Source organism: Anopheles moucheti, chromosome 3 (genome assembly GCF_943734755.1).
Source record: "Anopheles moucheti chromosome 3, idAnoMoucSN_F20_07, whole genome shotgun sequence".
NCBI classification, from domain to species: Eukaryota; Metazoa; Arthropoda; class Insecta; order Diptera; family Culicidae; genus Anopheles; species Anopheles moucheti.
Genome location: NC_069141.1, coordinates 78,976,257 through 78,999,628, shown reverse-complemented (window position 1 = coordinate 78,999,628; position 23,372 = coordinate 78,976,257). Strand labels below are relative to the sequence as shown.

The 23,372-nt window shown below is 43.0% G+C and overlaps 1 protein-coding gene across 5 annotated transcripts in view; it reads left to right on the top strand.

Moving 5' to 3' along the window:
* LOC128304599 (potassium voltage-gated channel subfamily KQT member 1-like) overlaps positions 1–23,372 on the top strand; it is a 161,538-nt gene that overhangs the window by 46,175 nt on the left and 91,991 nt on the right. For all 5 annotated transcript variants that reach the window (XM_053041806.1, XM_053041803.1, XM_053041805.1 and 2 more), the window contains exons 2-3: positions 15,652–15,840; positions 20,488–20,622. In XM_053041806.1, coding sequence (XP_052897766.1) covers positions 15,652–15,840; positions 20,488–20,622 — 324 coding nt within the window. The remainder of the gene's footprint in view (positions 1–15,651; positions 15,841–20,487; positions 20,623–23,372) is intronic.

Here is a 23,372-nt window from a genome sequence, read left to right as displayed (position 1 = left end):
CCAGCACACCTGTCCTCCCACCGGGTCAGGGAAATGGGATGGGATAGGGTGTGTTTGCTTTACGGTGTTTCCCTACTCCTTCAGCGCCAGCACCGCACACCGCACATGCACACGCGCGGTGTATCAAAACCTAGACCTCCCAGCGCCGTCCATGTAGTACGTCGAAATGAAGCCATTAGCAATTCGACAGTAAAATTAGTTAGACGTAATCTTTCGCCCCCACGGGAGGAAACTCGCCTAGGGGCGGGAGTTTTCTCCGTTCGGTGTACCAATTGTACCAGGGGAGAGCGAAGGAGGGACAGGGGCAAAACTACCTCCCGAAACAAAGAGGCATCTGGTACGTCTGGCTTGGGATGGAAATTTATAGTCCCATCCTGTTCTAGTGCTCGATCGTTTTTTATTCTCTATCTCCTCACCCTCTCTCTCTCACTTCATCGGGGAAGAATTTTCCTTTCGCTCTCTCGCTGGGTGGTAGCTGTTTAGCAACAAAAACCACGAGCTACTGCGATGAAAGCAATACACAAATGGTAGATTCGCCGGCATTACCGCGTCCTCCGTAGCTGCGTACGCAAATCGTTATCGTATTCGCGCATATCGACCTCGGAGCGGTTTTAATAATGAACCTTATGAAATTCTAAACATTCACCTTCATCCGCTACACCTTCACCGAAATGCTTCCGTTTTTTGGCACCGCTTGGAACGAGTTACGGGGCAGGTGGTGGGTCACAAAAGGAGGGTTTGAAAGTAATAACATGTGCATATGAACCAAACCGAGCACAAAAGCACACCAAACACACCAAACGCCTCAATAGGTCAGGGTGTTGTGTATATCGATCGTGGTGTACCGGCGCATTGCATCTTGCATCTGCCGCCAGTTGCAAAGAAACTTCAAGTGCAGCACAAAGGCATCTCAAGTTGTTCCTATCCAAAACCGTTCTTTCGCTTCGCACCGTAACCAGCTGCATCGTCCAATTGCATCCCACAACAATCACAACCAGGCGTCAAACACACACACGAACTCGTAAAACAAATGCCCTCCCCCCGGAATCGCTTATATGAGAACGGGGTGGAGATGTTTTTTGAAGTGTTAATGTCATTATTTGCTTGACGACGTTTCGGCACGATTTTCTCTGGTCTTGAGTAGAAAGATTTTGGTTTTTCGGGTACTACTACCGAGGCCGGCGAGATTCTTTCGCCATTTTCGGGTAAGATACAATCTTCGACCGCATGTTTGTTGTTCCAACGGTGATCGTGTTTGATGAAAATATTATTGGTTCGTTCCGCTCGTGGTGGAATTATGGTTAGCAAAGGCAGTCCCCGGTTTGGAAAAGTGTACTCGCATCCGATTATTGATTGGTTCGCGCGCGGTTCGGTTGTTGTTTGTTGTGCTAACGTTGTTAGTGTACCGTGTGTAATGGGAAAAGGGTTTTACCGAAAGGGTTGTGTTTGTAAATCATTGTAAGTGGAACATGCTCGATTGGGGAATGATAGTTCGAGTGAAACGATACACGGTGAGCGTGAAATGCTTGGAGGTTGTTTGTTTTGCTTATAATCAACGGTTTTACACTGGTTGGCGATGTTTAATCGATGTGTAGTCGGAGCTGTGCTCATTAGACTTGATTTGAATCATAAACTAATTAGCTTTTTAAATGAATCTTTGAACCTGATTTAATTAGTGGTAACATTTGTTTTAGTTTTTTTTTTGTTTTGGATTCATGAAGCTGTTCAACTTTGAAGTCACAACAATTATTACATGCCTGTGATGACGACTACACTCCCACTGTTTATGCGTTCTATAAAAATTTCGATCAAATCAAATAGTATATGATGTTATCGTCCATACGTTCCAGTTTGGCTCGTAAAACATTTTGTATGCTTAGCGGTGTGTTAAACCTCACCCTAAAAACTGGCAAGCTAATGAGGTACTTAGGAAAACGATCAACTTGTGTGGAAATGTCTTGAATAAACTTATCATGCCGTTATCGTAAATGCGGTATAAAGCACAGGCCGTCACATAAAATGATCTTTACATCTTTATTGTAATCCGTATCGTGTGATAAAATAGAAGAAAAAAAACAACAGCAACACGTTTCGTTGGTGTGTGCAAAAAAAAAGGATCTTTGCTTGTTATGAGCACCATTAGAGCTGAAGTGATCTGTAAAAAAATCAAAATTCCGTAACACGTTCATTAAACATAAGGACACAGCGTGTGCCAAAAACCGAACTGCTCCACCAATAATTCGACGGGCACTACGGGAATTTGGGTGAAGTGATCGTAAAAAATTTTAAACGACTGTTCGTGCTGCATTTTTAAGCAGGCTGTATTTGGCTTGCAGCACACCGGACCGGTCAAATACCGTCCACTTAGCATAACGGATGTGCCGCGTGTGCGTACGCATGAAACATGCCAGCGGGACATCACTTATCGCATTGTTTCAGCCGCCGCGTCGAGAGGAACGCAGTATCCGTTTTGCGCAACAGTCGAATATTCATTAAAATTGCGCACGGGGCCTGGATGCTTTTGATGCTGCCCTGCGTTCACCTTGACTTCGTTTCGTGACTGCCGTTTCGGGTTGTTTATATTACGCGTGTTTTTTTGCAAACATGAGTGAACTTTATGATTGCAGTTTTTTGTAGGGCGCCGCAAAGTAAACATGTGACATGTGTCCCAAGCAGACTCTCATTATCATTCAGCACGGACGGATGGAGCACAATTGCGCAAACTTTTCGCTATCGATGGCTTGTTACGAATTTCTATTGTTTCGTTATATGGCATGTTGGATAATGTTATGCAATCATTATATTTCATTATCGATAAATTAATGAGTTGTCAGTTTTATATTGCGTATGACGTGCTATGGAAGAAATGTACACAATAATAGTAAAGTTTTCCTCAAGAGACAACCTTCTAAATTTAGAGCATTTCTTGTTTCGTACTATATATAATCGATAATTAAAAGAAAAATCCCTGGTCCATCCTAATGAGTGACTGCCTCCCACCAGGGCAGCATTACAGATCGCTCGGCTCAAATAACAACAGCTATTCAATTAGTGTCATGTAGCGCGGAACGCGCTCTATTTCTACCACCCGTAAAAGACGATCCCCCACGAGGCGTTTAAGTATTTAAAATTTCATGACAGTCCGTTTCGGTGCTGCTAATTTTCTCTTCCTGCCATCGAATTTCCCAGCGCATAATGTGATGAGGGAAACGGCGTTCAAATTATAGCCACACCAGCGACCGTTCGCGATGGTATGGGCAATAATAATCGTGCTCATCAAATCAACCGCTCCTGACAGACAGCTGACAAATGCTGGAAAGGCGGAATGTGCCATAATTAGCCAACGCGCGGCCCAAAATCGTTGGCCACAGTGCGCGAACGCACCGTACCGTGGGGTACGCGTACAATCGGGATGCAACAAATTCGGTTTGCCGGAGAAATTGACAGTTGCGAACAATGTTCGGCAGTAATATTGTTTCCTCGTTTTCGACCGTTTACTTTTGCACGATCGATCGCTGCACGGTTTGCGCGAGCGGTGTGAAGCGAATAGGTCCGTTTTCGCCTTGGGCATTGTGATTTGTTTGATTTGAGTAGCTGCTGGAAATTTTGCTGATTTTTTTTTTGTTTTGTTTTTGGATGTTTGTTTAGGATGGGTTTTGATGGGATGAAATTAATTGAATGTTTTGAAGCGCGATTGGTGTATGAATAATTTAACAACAGCCATCTGCGAATGACACTTTAAGTGGTATGAATTGAAAACATTGGAGAAAAGTGAAACAATTATTTATGCTTCAAAGGAAAAGTTAAAAGTATTTTAGAATGATTTAAAATTATTTTTGACCTTCATAGTGTTAGGTTATATTGAAAAATTAAGAACTAAGTAAGCTATGATCTTTTACGGGACTGTTGTTAGGTTCCGCCAAAATGTCATCGAAGTACAAAACAATATCTTTAATGTCGTAGCTTAATTTTCTCAGTAGTTTAACAAGAAATTATCCTTTTTTTAACACTCAGCGAACATTCTTATACACCGTTTACTAACACCTCTCGAAGTCTTTCCCAATTTCTTAAAACATCCTTGTCCGGCAAATGACCCGTTTAATTAACTTTTTGAGGAAATGGAACTCGGATAAAAGACGAAGGGGTTTCTTTTAAGAGGATCCTTTCGGGAAAAGATGATTAAGTGAAGAAAAGGGTATTCCATGTATTTTGTTATTATTAAAAAATCATCCACCGCTCCCAGCCTCAACGATTTGTCATCTTTTGCATCGCAGCACAAAAGTAATTGCTCGACCGTAGTAATGCGATAAAATTTAGCCGATCCTCTTAAATTTGGCATCCCGGGTGCTACATTCCCTTTGCGGTGCTTCACGTTTACTACTTTAATGATTTTTTGCTGCTTCGTTTTTGGCATTGCATTGTATCCCAGCTTGTCTCCGGTCCGAACCGAACAGGAAACGCGAAGGTAAACAGAGCACAAACGGAAGCCGTCCGTCGCAAATGGTTTCCGAAGCTCTTCTGCTATTGCAAAAAAACAAAAAACCAAACGAAAACCCACAACCGTGGTGGTCTTGCCTGAATGTCACAGATTCATTTCATCAACTGAAAATAAATATTTTCTACCTTCAAGGAGCGTGAGCGATGTGACATAGGGAAGCAGACAAAACAAAACATATAAAAACTGCTCCCCACAGATGGAGGGGCGTCCGGGGGGAAAAACAAAACGGAAACAAATAGTGAGCTGCCATCAAAACCGCGGATGAGTCACATGCTGCTGAAAGATGAAACTTTTCCAAAGTGAAGCGCAAAACGTGCACAGTGCGTGTGTGTGTGTCGGTGAGGTTTTTCCTTTAATTTTGTGGTAGTCGGGGCGGGCGAAAGAAAAATGGCGAACCCGTGTCTTGCTGTGCCCGTTGTGGATTTCGTTCGTTTCGGTGCGAATGGTAACGAAGTCCGGTCCCGAAAATCTTATCCCAGACGCGCCAGCTGGATGCTTCCCTGGGAAACGAGATAACGAGCAATTAACGAGCAAATCTCTCTTTCCAACACCGTGGACATCCCGCGGTGTGCGAGAGTCGTTGTGGGGTCGTTCGGAGGATTGTACTGTTTTTGTTGCTTGTTTTTTGTCCTTCTTCTCGATTGATGCGACAGTCGAAAGTGAAGAAAAAAAATCCGTTTCAGCTGCGGCGACAAACGCGCCCGAGTGGAACTGGGGTGCACAGCTCGTCTTGTTGCTTACCTTCTGTGGTACTACTATTGCTCCACCTAAAGGGCGCTTCGACGCGAAGCTCATCAAATCACATCATTTGCCATCATAATCGTTATGCTAGTGAGTTGTTGATGATGCGGCATCATGAAACTTTGGTGCGTTTGATGAGCAACACACGCTCATCGCCCGGCGTTAAGGTTTGCCAACTGTCCGTCCCGGACAAGCATTCGGCCAGCGTTCGGGTCGTCTTGAAGTTAATGAAAGGAAAATTTGTTCCCACCAGGAACTCAGGCCGCTCCGGAGGAACTGAGTTCGGTTCGGGTGATGGATTTATTTTTAACGATTCTCTACCGTTTCTTCGCCGATCTTCGGGGTATTCCTGTGTGCAGCCTGCCACACAGATAAACGCACATTAAGCGCACGAATTTGTGTTGCTCGTTCTTTCCATTCTTTATACCTTCTTTTTTTCGGGAGAATTACTAAGGAAAAAAGCGCGCTACGACAGTCTAGCAATGTAGCCAAGTAACACCTTCAAGTGGCCGCACTGATGGAAACCATTTGCCACGGTAACCAACGCACGCAACTCTTATGGGATGAAGCGCCGCACGCGGCCAGATTTTTGTTGCGTGTACGTTTTTCACGTTTGTTTATCTTGGAAAGTAGACTCATTGCTCGACTCACCGGTCGACGGTAAACGGCGCTGCGGTAAGATTAATGAGTTGCTACACTCGGGCTGGGGGAGGGTGGCTTCCTTTTTTAACCTTTATTAACTCAACAAAACGGGCAAGGTACCAGGTCGAAGCAGACATTGCCAAGGTGCAATTCGGCAGGGAAAAGGTACCGGCCGCGGAACAGGTGTTAGTAGCCTCTCGAGCGGGTGATTTAAACGCAGCTCGGGGTTTTTGAATGTTTGGATGTACGGTTTGGTGAAAAATTGCAATTGTAGGTTATTTAGGAACTTTAGGCCCAGCGAACGTGCGCTGTCTTCATTCGGGCAGTGGTTTTGGGTGGTATGGGAGATGTACAAAATCTTGACAGTGTCAATGTGTTCTTGAGGAAATTAAAATTTCTTCACATAGAAACGGGATGAAATTGTTTTTTTTTGCCGAGCTCGGTGGATAATTCCCAGCCTAATCTAATGTGTTTGCGTGTTTGAGGTCGAGGACGCAGTGTATATATTGACGCTCCTTAAAGAATGTAAATATGAGAATGATGTTTTGTTTTCATGTCTGGTATTTGCTGGCGAGATACTTTTTTGAGTCTCGAATCCAAATATTGTAATTTGTTTCATTGTTTGGCAGTTTCTAAATGGATCTTTTGATTACATGTCCATTGTCACAATGTCTTGCCAAAAAACCTTGAACTTTATTTAAACGTTTGAGAATTAAATATAATGTACTCACAACAAAATTTTCTCAGCATATCATACATCTTGTAAATTTAAATATCACGTTCAGTTCTTTAAATACAAAATGTTAAAATGTACTTATTTAAGAAAAAGGAGAAATTTCTTTAAATTTCTCAACAATTGCTCAGAACAAAAAAGACTGATGTTAGTATTTTAACAACCTTTTTATGGAAAAGCTCTTTAATTCCTATCATTAACACAATTTAATGAACCTTTCCGTGCACCTGATAAAAGACCCGATACGGAGAAAGCATCTTAAAGAATATCGTTCTAAACGGCGCATGATGATGATACGATCCACGTTCCGCACGGGCCATTTTACACGTACCGGAAAAATGGGTTTCCTGCACCAGCCTTTATGTGCCGCCAAATGGGAAAGCATCATTCAGCAAGATTCTTTTTCCACTCACTTCCACCACCTTTTGGCGCGGCCTTTGCTCGCCCCACGTTTCACACAAAGTTCACACAAAACTGAAGTCACGTAAAGTATTTTCTATTACCGCGGGGATGTAAAAATAATCTAAAGTATCTCTCACTTTGTGCGATGTTAATCGTGAAGCGTCCCAAGCTCCGGTAATGAACTGCCGGGCGGATTCTGAGTGAAACATTTTTACCCCGGGCCGACCGGAGCGCGGTGGTGCTGGGAGGTTGTTTTTTTTTTTGTTCGTTGTCGTCTGTAGATTAAAAACATGGAACTTGGAATGGAGTGAAAGAGAGAGCGGGGTGTGGAGAAGAATGTAAAAACCATGCCTGAAGATCGTAAGATGCATGCATTTTCTGAATGGCATTTGCGCGCGCTAATGGTTTGGGAAAATGGGTCGGTTGCTCCCGTGTCGTTGCAGCTATCGTACGTTTCATGCATCTTGATAAATAGCCACCATTTAATAGTGTCGTTTAAAGTCGGTTCGTCCATCCGCCGGTGAGGGATCGGAATCGGCGAGGTGAAAGACAAAGTTGCCCCATCGACGCTGGGTCGTGGGAACAGAATATATGTATCGTGCAACGAGCGTGAAGGAAACGACGATCGGCAACAGAATAAAGTGACTTTCGGACGGTCGGCGGGTGAAGTGGGGCCGAGAAAAACGCGCACCGTACCGGAACAATGGCATCACGTAAAACATCGACCGTCAGTGATAGCGTGACCATCTTTGGCGGTGACCGAATGCAGCATCGTACCGTGCCGGTGACAGTGAGTGACCGTGGTCCCGGCACCGCAACTGGCAATTGCAGTAATGAACACAATCAAAACAGTAATGACCATCGCCTCCAGGAACCACACTTTCCACAAATTAAAATCGTTATAGACGAACCGGAGCTGCCCGCTGGTAATGCACGGCACGATCCAGCGCTAGCATTGCATACCTTGCGGCGCCATTCGACACGACGCCGGAGCTCAAGTCCGTCCGCGCCACCGTCGGCGATGGCGGCTGGCGGGAAAGGCTTAAGCCTGAACCGAACGAAACAGACTCTGTCCGCCGCTTTCCTTACAATTTACGATGAGCGGGAGCGCGTGGAAAGCAGCGGGTCGTACGGTTCGTACTATCCGGATAGCCGGGAGGATTTGCGACAGTACGCGGCTGATTATGTAGACGAGGACGATGACTACGGGTTCGACACGGATGGCGGGGCGTACCGTCTGCAGCGGTCCCGTATTGCCCGCGGTCTGCCGGATGACTACGACGACGATGAGGATGAGGAGGAGGACGAGCAGGACGAGCACGAGGATGACGATGACGAGGATAATGGTCGAGATTACCATAGGTTTGGCCCGATTACACATCCCCCGCTTTTGCGCAACGCTTTGTCGCAAACTGCTTGTTGGTTTTAACTATTGTCGCTGAAGCTTACGTTACTAACAAGCCGACGCCACTGCACCGGACCGTATGTTGTTTTGCCCTTTAGCCCACGCAATGGAATATGCTTCCCGGACAGCTACTACAACACCATTACTAATTACTTTGTGTACATGTAAATCGAACGCCCAACTTTTGCTTCGGTTCCGGTCGCTAATGATGGTTCGGGTTTTCTGTAATCCTTACCAAACACACATTATTTTTACTATCTCAAACTAACACGCCTTAGGTTGATAATCGGACTGATAAGCATTGTTCTGGGAAGCGTTGTGCATGCATTTTAATGCAACAGAGTAAATGTGAGTACTTCACAGAGAGTAGCAATATGCTTTGAATTTGTATCTATTATACATGGATTTGTGAATACGTGAATATTTAAATTAAACAACTTCACGAGTTTATGGCAGAGCATTGAAGACAAAATTTTGATTCGAATCAATTTAATTGCCTAACTGATTGTTTATCTTAACCGACATGCTAAATACAGTGCCTTTAATGAGGAGAGACTTTTTACCGAGAGAAGTATTAATGATATTGCACACGTATTTGAACTCCAGACACGCAATTCCGATGAATAATGTAATTAATAATTTTAAGACATGTATTGTCTATTTTATCAGACCATTTAGCAAATCCTAGCAAGATTACAGTAGTTTAATCCGCAATCCTGATCCAAGTGTAATCAGTCAAATAGTTGATAGTTTTTACGGTAGATGGCGCCAAAGCGAATTGAAATCGCTTTGGTTGGCTAGTATCCTATTATAGATACTAAATTAAAAACTCGTTTGAATGATAAATGAACTGTTGCTTTATCGACAAACAATAGCAAAGATATTTTGTTTAAGTAAATGAGAACAACATAGTCAAAATATTTTATAATAAACAGTAATGGATGTTGAAAATCAGTATCTCAATGAGTTCAATGATAAGTCATCATTGTATGAATAATTAAGCTTAAGTTCAACTTGTTGACTTTATATTAAAACACCACATCTAAAGCAATTTTGCTCGCTCTAACACAGTGTAAATAACGTGCCTGACTATCATTCAATTTGCTGTCGATTTTAATTTAAACTACACACCACTCGCCATCTAGCAGAACGGAGCACGGAGTTACCCAATCAAATCAGTTATCACTACTAGCTAAACTAATCTGGTTCGCTTCTTCCACCATTCGCAAACCATCCAAAAGCGAGTTGATGTGTTGATGAAGTACGAACATCCCTCTCGGCAAGTCATCAATTTCCCTCCTGCCCCGCACCATCGCACGCATATGAACAAAAACCGATACAGTGCAAATGACTTTGAGGTCCTTTGCTGGAGAATAGACAAAAGCACTGACCGAGCACTGCCTACGGTACGGTCAAACGATAGAACGCGTTTTATTGAGCACGATAAATTTTCATTTGTCACCACACAACCCGCAGGCTCTCCGAATCGCTCCGAGAATGCTTTAGCGTGCTGCATCGAGTTGTGGGAACTCGTGCTCCTGTTGCTTTGCCTGTTTGCTGTTCGGCTGGGTGTGTTTTGGCACTGCCGAAAGTCGCATTCGTCGTCGAGTGCATTGTGGTAGAGTGAAATGGATGCTGTGTTGTACTGTTTCCTCGATTTCCTGACTTTTCCTTTGTGGCCCGGTTGTTTTCTTTCGCTCCTTGACGGAAAACACATGTTTGAGCTGTGATGCGCGTGCACGGAGATTGTGAAGGTTGTGGATACGTTTTCTCGAAAATTCAATTTGTCGACCGTTTCCGGGCCTTGGAGCACTCTGTATCTCTTTCGTGCCGATTGCTTGGACATTGTGTCATCCACATCCTGTTGCTCTGTTGGCCCTGTGTGTTTAAAGAGCGGGAGGGTCGCCGGTCGGGGCACAGGGCGCTAAGATGTCTGTTGCTGAACCGAACCCGGAGTTCGGAGCCCGAAGCCCATCGTAAGACGGCCATATGGCCCGTTTGCCCGGGCATCTTCATGTCGAGCCGGGGCCATGATTCGATTTTGGCCAAGTCCAATTTGCACTCGTAATGCCATTCGATATCCTGTAGAGATTGGAAAATGTCGTACCGTTCTTTCTGTTGCGTGTATGCTGCGGGCGTAAAGCAAGCAAACGGCAAGACGTTGAGCTGCTCATCCCCTTGTGCCTGTGGTTCACCGTGAGTGGTTTTACTGTTGCTCGCCATTTTGCTGCATCTCTTGCCATCATCCAGCAGCGGTGTACATTGTGTCGGTTTCCGTAGGCATTTTTCTTTTATTGTGCAGCCCACGGTATCTCATTTCGTCGTTTAATGATTTTCCAATGCCGTCCAAGGCCTACATCCATCCTTCCGCCAACCAAATCAACAAGTGTGCCTGTACGGGGCGTGCGTGCGTGCGTGCCAGCAGCAGGAATCGATCCAAACCGATCCGAAATAATGTGATTGCTTTCCGGAAAACGATATTCGATCCGGTAGACTGTGTCTGTCGGCATCAGGAGGTAATGGGATTGATTTATCGTACGACAGATCAGGTGGTATTGTGCTGTGCGATAAATCATAGCGCAATGGTTTCGCAGTAAACTCGATTGTCTTGCTGATTATGAGCTCAACCAGCGCCGTACAAGCAGGTCGGCTTACGCCGGAGGGCAAATATCCATTAAAGGCAATTTAATCATGAGTCTTGCACATATTAAGGATCAGATTACGCCTCATAGCGGTGTGATGTGCATTAAAGATCTTTGCGCCTTATTCTACGTCGTCTTGGTAACTTCCATTTAGCACCTTCAGGTTTTTTCAATCAACGAAGCTCCCAGAACACTTCACTAGAGGTCGTTCAAAAAACAAGGAGAAATAGAAAGGAAAAAAACCCACTTGGACATGGTAAGGCTCAAAAATCCCCCCTCCGAACGAAAAGGTTCAAAATAAACACATTAATCCTTGCTTTTAATCTTCCTCCATGTCAGAATTGACATCGTTTCTCGGGAAAAAGATCAAAAGATACGATTTACCCCACATACAGACACACAAATACCCATACAGACACACACTTAGGGGTGGATTGGTATGTTGTTGCTCTCCAAATGTTTGTGTGTTGTCGGTCCCATTGCGACCAACATCGTCAAGCAGCTTAGCCGGACCGTGTTCAGGATTCCTTCGACATAAGCTAACGTGTTTCCGGGTTTTGTGTCCATAGTGTTTTTTTTTTCTCCTCCCTTCTATGTAGCGTTTGGCTAAGGTGAGCCCGTTCCGTTCCCTAACGCTTGCCACACAGCAGCGTGGATAACTTTCACTGGAGGACAACCCAGCGTTTCCGAGAAGATCGTGGAAACAATCAAAGTCTCGTTCGTTGCGCGCATCCCATCCACACATTGGTGCTGGTGGTGGCTTTTCCTCGGTGACCTTCCACGCCATTCAAGGCTTCCTCCCAATCCCTCTATTCTCGACCGATGTCAGCAACAGCGAGAACGAGCATCCGGTACGCCCCCGGGTGCCGGATTTGTTGTTTTCAGTTAGTTAGCAACAAAATAACCTTAACAGAACCCTGCAGCCATTGGCTGACGCTAGCGACTGTTGCTGGTAAAAACTAGCCCCGGCGTTTCGGTGCGATGAGGACACGGATGGATCAGAGCATTAGAAAAGTAAATATAAAAGCGTTGTCCCTTCGTACGGCGTTTTTTTGTGTGGAAGGCAACACAGAGAGAGCGAAAAAAATTCACATCAAAATAAAAGAGGATCTTCTTCGGTGGAGTGTCAGCCGATGGAGCAGGACATGTTTGCCGTTTTCATTTGCTCTGTAGCCCTCGAGTATGTGTATAGCTCCGGGTGTGTGGTGTGAGTTGGGAACGATTCCAAAGGGCACACACACAATATTAAAGAAAAACGGGCACCATTTCGTCTGCCCCGAAAGACAACAACGGACAGTTTTGCTCTCCGTTTCTGTGAGGGCCGCGTTTGGATGTTCAATTTCTAACAACCACCCAGTCTCCAGTACGCCGATGTGCCGTGTAATGTCGGGGTTACTGTGTGCGGGATACGTAAAGTACGCCATTTTATCACATATTAACATTTTTGTCAGTTTATTCACCAAACCGGTCCGGTACGGTTGAAAGACAGCGGAACACCGTACGTTTGCCGATCGATTTTTGAACTCCGGTTCATCGTATGGGACGGGGCACATTTTACATTACACGCTGTCTGTTCATTGTCATACGAGTGCCGGCAAAACAATAAGAATGGTTTTTATGTTTACAAGCGGAACTGTGCTTTGATTTTGCATGCATTTATTAGCGCACAGTGTGTTAAACAGTTTTCCGTACTGCGCACCAGATTTGAAAGTGTGAAAAGTCGTAAACTATTTAACAAATAGTTTAAGTTTTTAATTTGTTACTGTATATTGTTCTAGCTGTTGTTTTTTGGAGCGGATGTTGACTGATGTACTATCAGTTTAGATCAATAAAATGGTAGTCCAGTAATCATTAAACTTAGCAGTTAATTAACCTTCCTTTACAGTTTTCATTTGATTGAACAACCAAAATAGAAACTCAAAGAAGAATAATTGAAAATCAAAGAAATAATTGTTCTTGAGAACTATATGACGTATGTCGACATAGTCGACATTCGGTTTCAATACTTATTTTTTATTGTGACATTTAACGCGAAAGCTTTCTTAGAATGAGATTATTTTGCTCTTTAATACAATTATTTTAAAAATTAAAATGCATGACATATAGAACTATGATTTCATCTCATAAAATTCGAGAGCACCAAACAATAACAAACACTTTAAATTTCAATTATAGTAAAAAAATAGTTTTCTAACACACACACACACACACACACACACACATTTAATCTATCTATGCTTTCCATTTCCTCCACCCCAAGCATTGCATATTTAAAGCTATTATTCTTTTTTGAAAAGTTTCCTCATCATAATATGAATATCACATTATGGAATCAACAACACGAAACCATAGCAGTGGAAAAACGATGCTAAGTCGATGCGAAGGAAATGCATCTCCAGAAAACTAGCAGCACTATCAGTGGCTTTGTGGGTGTGTGTATGAGTGTTTAGCAGTTATCACATTCCAACTCTCATGTCTGGAAGTCTCGTGGAAGGTGAATGAATGAAAAAGTTTACACAGAACAAAATAGCACAAAATGTAGATGAAAATAAAATCAACGGACGTCCCGGGGGAAATGGCACACAGCCACACATGTTCACACACACGCTCGTGAGGATTCCGGCAGGCTGTTCCCGCTGCTGTCTTATTGTGCGGTGAAAACTTGCGGGGTAAATACAGCGGCTGCGAGTACTCTCTGCGGGAAATCCTATAAACGTCGAGCGTTGAAGTTTATATAGATGGTTGGCACACATGTTGCTGGTGGAGTCTGGATAAGCTGGAACTGTTTGTGTGTGTGGGTTTTTTTTTCGAATGTACTTATTTCGGCAGTTGAGTTTGTTTAGCGGGAGTGCAAAAGAAAACTGCACCAGTCACGCTTTATCTCCATCTCAAAGCTTCTCGTCTCTAGGAATGCATACTGTTAGTGGTGGAGAAAGGTGTATGAGAAAAAAATTGTACTATCTTTGAATAATGTCATGTTTTGTCTAGACGAAGACTTTGAAGAGTAGGTAGAATAAAAGTAATTTCAAAGTGCAATCCTAGTTTCTTAACATTGGTGACAAAAGAACCATCTAAAATACGTATTTCGCACTTTCACACATCGATAAAATGATTCATCTACTTACGTTTACTGCTTTTGCACCCGCGGAGTGATCTCCACATTTGCATTCGAATGTCTTTCTTACACCGTAATCTTTTATCACCCAAGCTATACCGACCAAAGTAGTGGCAGCTGCGTCGGTTGCGCTGTGATCTTCTTGTCCCCGTCATCTGCCGCCCAAGGCTTCGATCACATTTTACATCTTCCGTCCCATCGTTGACGTGCGTCAACGTATTTTTTTTTTATTTCCTTCGTGCGCTCTATGTGAGAAACTCATAAAACTAGGTAGATCTCGGTGGCTTGACTCGTAAATTTTTCACACCCGTGCTAGCGGTATTGTTCCGCAGCATTCTCCACGAAGGACCGCAAGTCAGCGTTTATGATCCTTTTCTCATTGCGCTCGTCGTTACGCCATTGCGGGCGTGACTTTGAGTCGTGGTTGACGGGATCCACTACTGACCGGGGTGTACAGTGTCGGCGAGCATAATGCTCACTATATTTGCATAATTAGTCCGGTGGCATTCTGGCACGAATTTGCCAACCGTAGATGCTGGCAGCTTTGGTTTTTTTGTTGTTGTTGCCTCCATGGGCTTCACTCAACCATGGGTTTGCTTTGTTGTCTCGACGGTTGGAGCTTCGTTCAGCTTGTGATGCCCCAGCCCATAGAAAGCACCATCGGCTGTATCGTGAGTTGTGAGTTAGAAAATTGAACCCATCAACAACATCATCGCACGGCGCTGGGAAGGTTCCTTCTGGGGCGGTCGTCCTGCATTCCTGAGCGTCAGCTGTACAATGCCGTTGGCAGACGAGAGGTGAAAACTTTTCCCGTTTCGCAAAAGCTCAGAACCATGCGAAGGCTCGCGTCTTCGCGGTGTCATTTCGCAAACAAGATTACGGTGAGCAGTTTCGTTTTTGTTTCGGGACACTCGGCGCAAAAGTTCGGACATCATGCCGGGAGAAAAGTTTCCGTTGCGGGTATGTTGGATTGTGGCGAATGGGAAAGATGGAGGCGTTTGGTGTAGCTATTTTATAATTGTTAAATGGAACGCTGGGCATGGAGGCACAAAACAAAATGGAAGAAGCTTTTTTATGATGCAAATACTGGCAATGCCCATCAGCGTCATAAATATAGTACGCTAGAAGTATCTTCTGGCGGTACGAAGAATTTGAGTGTAAAAGTGAGTGAGGCACCGATGCTGTTGAGCATGTGTAGCATCGTGTCAGTCTTCAATGTTGTGCTATGTTTCTGTGCCGAGTGGATGAAGCATTTCAAAACTTTGCAGCTTTACGTCAGTGTCATGGTATGAATATTTAAACTACCCTGCCAAATAACGGCCTCATCAGCGATTGCTTTACCTTTGTTTTTGTTTTTTCGTTGTGTAAAAATTAATTTTAAAAATCTTTTGTTGAAAACAACAGAAACCATCATTACCCTCTAATCGTGTCATATTTACTAAACCATTTCTCTATCGTTTCTGGTACTTTCAGCGCGTGCAAACTCTCCGACAAAAATAGGGCCGACCGGCTTGCACGACCACGAATGTCACTGTTGGGGAAGCCGCTCAACTATAATCGTGGCTCACGGCGTGATGCCCGTTATAGGCGGCTACAGAGCAGGGTCTACAATTTTCTCGAGCGGCCCCGAGGCTTCAAAGCGATTTTCTACCATGTCTGTGTGTAAGTATTATGAATTGAAATGACAGTAGCAATATCGCACATAAATTATAACCAGATTGTTTTTGCAAGTAGGTTGAGTGTTATTTGAATTTAAAACAGAGTATAATAAGTACTTGAAAGTGTTGAAACACAAAGCAAAACAATTCGCAAAAACAAACATGTCTGATGAAGCTAACTAACTTTAGTAATAAGCAATTAGTAAATGACGAAGACTACTGACACTGATTGTAAAGTTAGACTCAACAAAAAATTCACTTTGGGATCGAATTTTAAAAGAACTCAGCAGGGAGCCGTTAGACATACAATCGTTAGAGATCTAGGTGTAACACAAAAGTGTACTTATTTATACACGATTCTTTCATTTCTGTTCAATGTAACTCCAATGCGCTTTGTATCTTATTGGCAAGTGAGCTTTATTCGTACTAGTAATTCATGTAGTGATAGACAATTAACTATTCTCATTAGGGCAATATATGATAGACATCATTACTTCATGTGAATTTGAGTTCTCCTTGAAAGATAACCTAAAAAGACTCCAAGGATTCGTCCAGCGTCATTCTTCTAACGTCACTGGGACCTGGAGAACCTAATTATTTGCTCAATAGTGTGTGTTTATGTGCAGAAAATTCACCGGAGTATTACTTTTTCGGAAGAGTTTAAATGATACTCGTACTTCGTGAGATTTGAAAAGAGTTCATCTCTTAAAGGTGTAGGTGACTACTATGATTCGAATTCTTTTTTATAGTTTTAAACTTCTAGTTCTAGTATTCTAGGACTCTATATAGATGTACAATGAAAGATTCTTCAAACATTATTTATGGATATAAAAAGATAGTTGATAACCCTGTAGAAAAAATGCATCTAGACAACAACGAAACAATCCAAATCTTAGTGCTATATTTATTACTCTGACAATAGTAGTTATATGTCTTGTTTCTTAATAACGCTGTAGTAATCTCTTTACCCAACACAACTTCAAAGTACGAACCGCTAAAAACTGGATTTTATCCAACTTCTTTCCCTCCACAAGTCTGAAATTGATGCATCAATTTGAAATATGGGAAAGTAATCAAACAAATCCACCCATTTCGTCGCCTATTCCGCGATGCAAACCAAAACCATAAGGAAAGACGACACAAAATGGACAACAGCAATTAGCGTACAAACTTTGTCAGAAATCATTCGTCGAATTTTCTCCACGTTTTTCTGCGCCGAAGAAAAGTTATCGCTCGAGCATTTAAAACCATTGCCAGGCAGCGACAGCACCTGCGGCGACGCACACCGTAAATCAATTAAGGCCCGAGGCGCAGCGCAGGTAACGCGCCATAAAGTCCTAATTAAATTTTCATAACGATGATAGGCGCCTGTCGGTTTGGTGACAACGTCTATCACTTCACGCGGGTGTTTCCGGTTATGTAGCGCTATTTGCTCGTTATTAGCACCGAAGGAGTCACATTCCTGTTCGGCGCTGCTGTCAGAACCGACCACCGGGGTGGGGTTTGTATGAGTGAGCGTATGGGCGATTTGAGTCAGTGGCACCAGTCGGTGAATGTGACCTTTTTCCGATTTATTAAATAGCCAACCATGCCTATCCGGAGTGTCCTTTTTCAAGTGCCGGCTTTGCAAGATGACGTCCATTTGCCCAAAGGCTGATGAGGTTAATGAAGGAAACAGGCCGGCACAAAGTGGAAATGAAAGATATCAAACGAAGCGTAAGGAGTTTTGTCCAGTTTTGAAGAGTGTGTATGTTTGGTGCTTGTGTAGATTGTTCGTTTTGGTGCAGATTTGTATGCAAATACAGAAATGTTCCTAAAAAGCATCCATCATTAAACGGTAACGATACTCATAAAAACAAAGGACCAATAAGGTGTTATTGTGGCCTAGAACTAGGGAGCTTGTTTAACACGAATGAAATATTAGTTAGTGCGGAATGTTTAATGCAAATACTTTGCTAATTTATCTATTTCTATATTTAACTGAAGCTTTCGTAATATTGATCAATGAAAGTTTTAAATTCATCACAAATTTAGCCAACATATCAACATTTAAAATCTACTGTTTATCATCAAACACGTTCTTTTTTTATTCTTACGTTGGATGTAGATTAAATCTATATTGCTATTTAGATTAAAAGCTTAGAGATGTATTAAACTAATATTTTGAAGTAAAAATGAATAATTTTAAAGAGAAAAAATGCTAGAAGTTTAACCAAAACAACATATTGAAACAAACGAACGTTGATTACATATCCAAATAAAGTTTAAAGTACGTTGTTGTTACCTACATCGTACTTTAAATTTACTCTACTCTACGTATTTAACATTAAATTAAACTGAAATAAATTGTTGATATGAAGGAATACCTCTTTGAAACATTCATTTGCTTGTGATCAAATTACACGGTCTAAAATATTGTTTACATAAAAAGCCCGTCCGCTATCGCAATATTTCTACTTAAAAGGCAACCAATTAGCCGGATCTATTAGCACTTTGAAGTTATCAATTAGTTTTTTTTTTATGTCAAATCGATAATTTTCCCTCCCTTAAGTTTGTGCTAGCTACCCCAAAAAAAAAGGCAGCTCGCGTTTTCCACCCATTTGCCGTCTAATGCAATCAGTAAAACGCTAGTGCCAAAAACATCTGTAAGCGTTTTTATGACCATTTACGACTAGTAAACTTCCCGCAATAGCGAACCAAGCCCGGTTGTTAATCGGAAACCCAGCGGCGACGCTTTTTATCCCTGTAACAAGTGGTTTTTGGAGCGCGTCCAAAAGCTCGCTTCGTTCGTAAGTCATAAAAGTGAGACCAAGTGCCAAATTGCCGGCTGGTTGCGAGCAGTTTGTTACGTTCCCACCCAACGACGGTGAAGACGAGACGCGGCTGCTTCCGGCGAACGGCAATGACACTGGAGAAAATGATAAAGCAAGATATAAATCCACTCGCACTTCGCAAAAGACTTTATCCGAAGGGTCGTGAAGTACGAGTTCATCTATCTTATGCTGGCCAGAATCGGAGTGTGCCGATATTGATTTTTCATCTTTCGCCGTGGTTGAACAGTCATTAGCGCTGATGGTTGTTGTGCGGCAGACGCACAAAAAGCACAACGATGCCGGAATTTATAGCATGCCGTTTGGAAATCAAACACATTCCACCACCCCGATTCCGGTCAATTTCTCTCGCCAGGTTCTGCAAAATGCTTGGGCATTAAAACTATTCCCGGCCTGATGAGAAGATCCTTCTTGACCTCAGCCTGCATACGGCACTAGCGGGTGAACACATTTTGCAAGCATTCTACCAGACCCGGAACGTAACCTTCTGCCCGAGCCGTGGCCCGTTAGATTCCGACGCAATTGCCGGTGCGTTCTTAAGCATCGTCCACAAAAGGGCACGTTCGGGGTTGGAGAACCGTTATTAAACTTTGACACTTTCGCGATGAGACCGGCTTGCACGATTCGTCGGTGTTCGGTTGATTACTATTTCCTGTCACGGTTTGCCCTCGTTCGCCACACGGTTGCGTCCGGAACCGCCACCAGGAACCGCAATTCCCCTGGCAACCATTTCCGCACCAGAACGAAAGTCGGCCGGAATTGGTATGTTCCTGTCGCACGGTGAAATTTCGCATCGGTCTCATTTCGGTTGAAGGTGTCGTGCGAATATTTGTTCGCACGAGACTTAAGCTGATTGGCACCTTACGATCGGGCGGGGTTGTGTGAACATGTGAGCGGAAGCTGCTTCATTGCCGGAATGGTGTCATGGATGAGTTGAGCGATTTGATGGAAGTAATGACGCGGACGCGTTTCTATCTGTCCGGATGGTTTGATTGGTGAAGAAAATTCGATTCCACCTGCCCGGAACGATCGATATACCTAATGGTTATTGGCAATAGCAATCAGAATGTTTGGTGTGCTTTAATGACACATTTAGGTGTTTGTGGAGCTATTTAATGATATGAAAATGTGAAAATTTCGAATCATTCAACGAAAAAAAAAAATCGAACATATTTAAACAAACGAGGATCTAAATTAAAATACGCTAGAATAGTTCTTAAAAGGAAAGCGCATTACGTATGATAAGAAACACAACAACCCAGCTCCTATTTGGCGATAAGCGAAAGAGCTCCAAAAGGATTATTTGATAGCCCTAAAGACCTCTATGTCGACACTATGTCGACTATCGATTTTTTTTGCCTAGAACGTGACCTCACTTGTACTATAAATTTCACCTAGTTCTTCGAACGCTAATCGGAATCGTTAGCTATTAATCCTACACACGCACTGACATCGAAATGGCTGAGCATTTGTTTGTTTGTTTGATGCGCAATGCAATGAGTCGCAATTTAAAATTGAAGGTCAAACTGAATTAGTTAAGCCCGATCGAACCCGACTTCAAACTGATCTCTGTCGACAGCGCCATCTGTCTGTAAAACTCTCCACTATTAGATCCTAGTGTCTTAGTACGTGTAGACATTATTTGATTCCTAAACATACCGAGTCAACTTTATCTAAAAGTTACGAAAAACTAAAAGTTTAGCACACATTACCACCAGAAAATATGTTGTGTTTATAACTTATACTGTTTATTTGCAGCACAGCTTATAGATGTCATCAGATTCCTAATCTACTTATCATATTACCTTCTTTATTTGCAGATTTTTAATGGTGTTCACATGTTTGGCCTTAAGTGTCTTCTCAACTATTCAGGAATACGAGGAACAAGCAATCGCCATCTTATTCGTCATGGAGATTATAGTAGTAATATGGTTCTCGATCGAGTTCTTCCTAAGGTATGTACGTACGTGCAGCTTACCAGGGTATAACAACATGCTCTTTAGGACACAATAAACAAATTGGCCCGCTCGAACAAAACAGGGCAGACACAGCCCACCGTAAGAGCTCATCCTGCAATGAGTTCCACCTTGGAAACGTGGAACAAACGTGGTACAGGGCAGCACGGGCTGGTAGTTTATCATATTCCGAGCAAGAACGACACAAACTTGGTTCCGTGTCAGTGTGGTATCCATTTCTTCCCGGCGCACATTTCCGCCACATCAACGACGACAATGGTCTGCCATCTCTGCATGACGTACCTTCATTTGTCTGCGCCATTGATCACGCTGACGTGCACCGGAAATTATATACGCATTGCCGTTATGCGACAGTGGCAAAGTGTATCCGACCCTTCCCCCATACGTTCGTCATACGTGTGTCAGTGGCTAGTGGCGTTCGCATGATAACGACCGGTCGGTAAGAGTTTACGTGAGAAGTTTTAAAGTTCGTGCACGCGGTAAGATAGCTTTCATTTGTCATCCATCCCGAACTGCATCCATTTTGTTCGTGACGCAGCACGGGCAGCCATCGTCGTCATCGTTTGCCTGCAAAAAGCAGTTCCTTCGGCTCGTAGGTTCGTTTGCGCTGCGTTTATAAATCAAAATTGTTCCGATTGCTGTCATTTATCGATGGTCGTGAAGCTTAAATGCGCCACCCCGTATGGGCGGGCAGGGTTGAAGCTTTCAGGTGTGGGTGATGAATTCCGCGATCGCGCATCTATCAATCAAACATTCCTCAAAATGTCCGGAAATCCATTAAATCATGTTTTCCCGCCCATCGGGCACCCGTGGCCCCCCGGATCGAGTGCAGCGAACTGCAGTCACGTTTATTGAATTCTCACACGCTACAGAGGTGTTTATGTCGGACTTAACATCTAGGATTAACACCCGGCTTGAACGATGGGTGCAAATTGAGGTTATATCTTAATCGATTTCTCCCGTGGCAAGCCCGCCCTGATGGAGGTGTGGTTGCTGTGGTGTGTTTGGTAATTTACAGCTCAAAAGCCAACCGAACATCCGACCGGCTTGGCCGAAGACACGCACACGCTGTAGACCGTTGGCCGGGTGGGTTTTCGTGACGTGTGGCTTCGGTGCAGATGTCAAGTACATGAAAGATGCAATACACACCGTGGTTGACTTCATTTCCTGTGGCCATCTTGGATTGTTTGCGAATCTTTGCCTGTGCAGCTCGTATCATTCGATATCGTGTGCTTTCGTGTGTGTGCGTGTGTGTGCCCGATCGTTCGGCAGCTTCATTGCCTGTAGTTGACCCGAAGGATTATCCCACAACTGCCACACTCGATACCCGGGCTGATTGATTGATGATTGATACGTTCAATTAACCGTTCGAGCATGGCGGGATCGCTGTTTGGATTCGCTCAATTTCGAACGGCCATGGTACAGTGGTAGCGGGCAGCGCGTTTCCTTACCGTTCGGCAGCCGTGTGTTTGTGCAGTAGGAGTCGTATTTCGATTGCGTGCTGTCAGTACGTGTACCCGAGGTCAATTGGAACGCGGTGGGAGAAAAAGGTTGGGCAAAGCGGAAAAGGGTCCTTGTTATCGGCAGCGATGGAGGCGCTTGGTCTTTCAGGACGCGACGTTACATAACGTCGTTTAAGTTAGGTTTTCTTGTGCTTCCCCGCGTTGGGAAACCATTTTGTGGGATGGCCTTTTTTCTCACCTACGTTAATTAGAGCACATTTATCGAGCGGGACGTGTGCTTGACGGTGGTGCAATGTTCGACGGTTGAAAATGAAATTGCCTTCGGCAATCAAACGAGCGATGAGAAAATCGATCGATAAATTGACAGTTTTTAAAGGTGCTGTTCAATACGTATCTCCTAGAATTATGAACACATATTTAACATTTTTATAAACGTTGAAAAGTTATAACAAACCCAAAAAAAATCAATTTAAATGCAATATAACTACTAAAACATTTTTCTAAATAATATAAAATCTTTAAAACTCGGTTAAAGCATATATATTGCAATTATTTAAAAGAATATTAATAAACAATTATTATAAAACATTTTCCTGCCATTATTGATTAAGTTTAAACGCTGATTAGAACGCTTTTCAAGAATAAATAAAATGATTTGCAAAGAGTAAAAATTATCCGGAAATACTCACTTATTTCGCTCCTTCCTTAATGGTGATGGTACAGGATTTTGATTTCATAAATGATATATTATAATTGTTAATTTTAATTAGGTTAAGGTCATAAATCCTAAAAGATCTAACAATAATATGGCATATTTTTTCATACATCAATTAACTCGAAGGAAAAATCAGGATCAGTTATTAATTATTGTTTTCTTAAGAAAAAGTTTCATTTCTTTTAATTAGTTTAAATATTGATCAAGTATTTTCATAGTAATGTCGTGATACGACATTTAGGTGGCTATTTTTTACTTGAATTTCTATAATTGAGATGGCTATAATTACTATTTTCCGCTGATGTTACAGTAAGATACATGGCGCAAATTGAACTATTTGCTGTTGTCCAGGCACCCGCACCATCACAATGCATCCCCGAAAATATGCATATCAGTTGCTTCTAAATTACTAATGTGTAATTCAACCGCTCGTGATAATTTCATTTCATTTGATTGCTCTGGAAAATTTTGCATACTACACCACACATCATCACCGTTTCGTGTCGCTTGCCTCGCACCTGGTGTGCCTCGCATAAGAACACACAACCCGA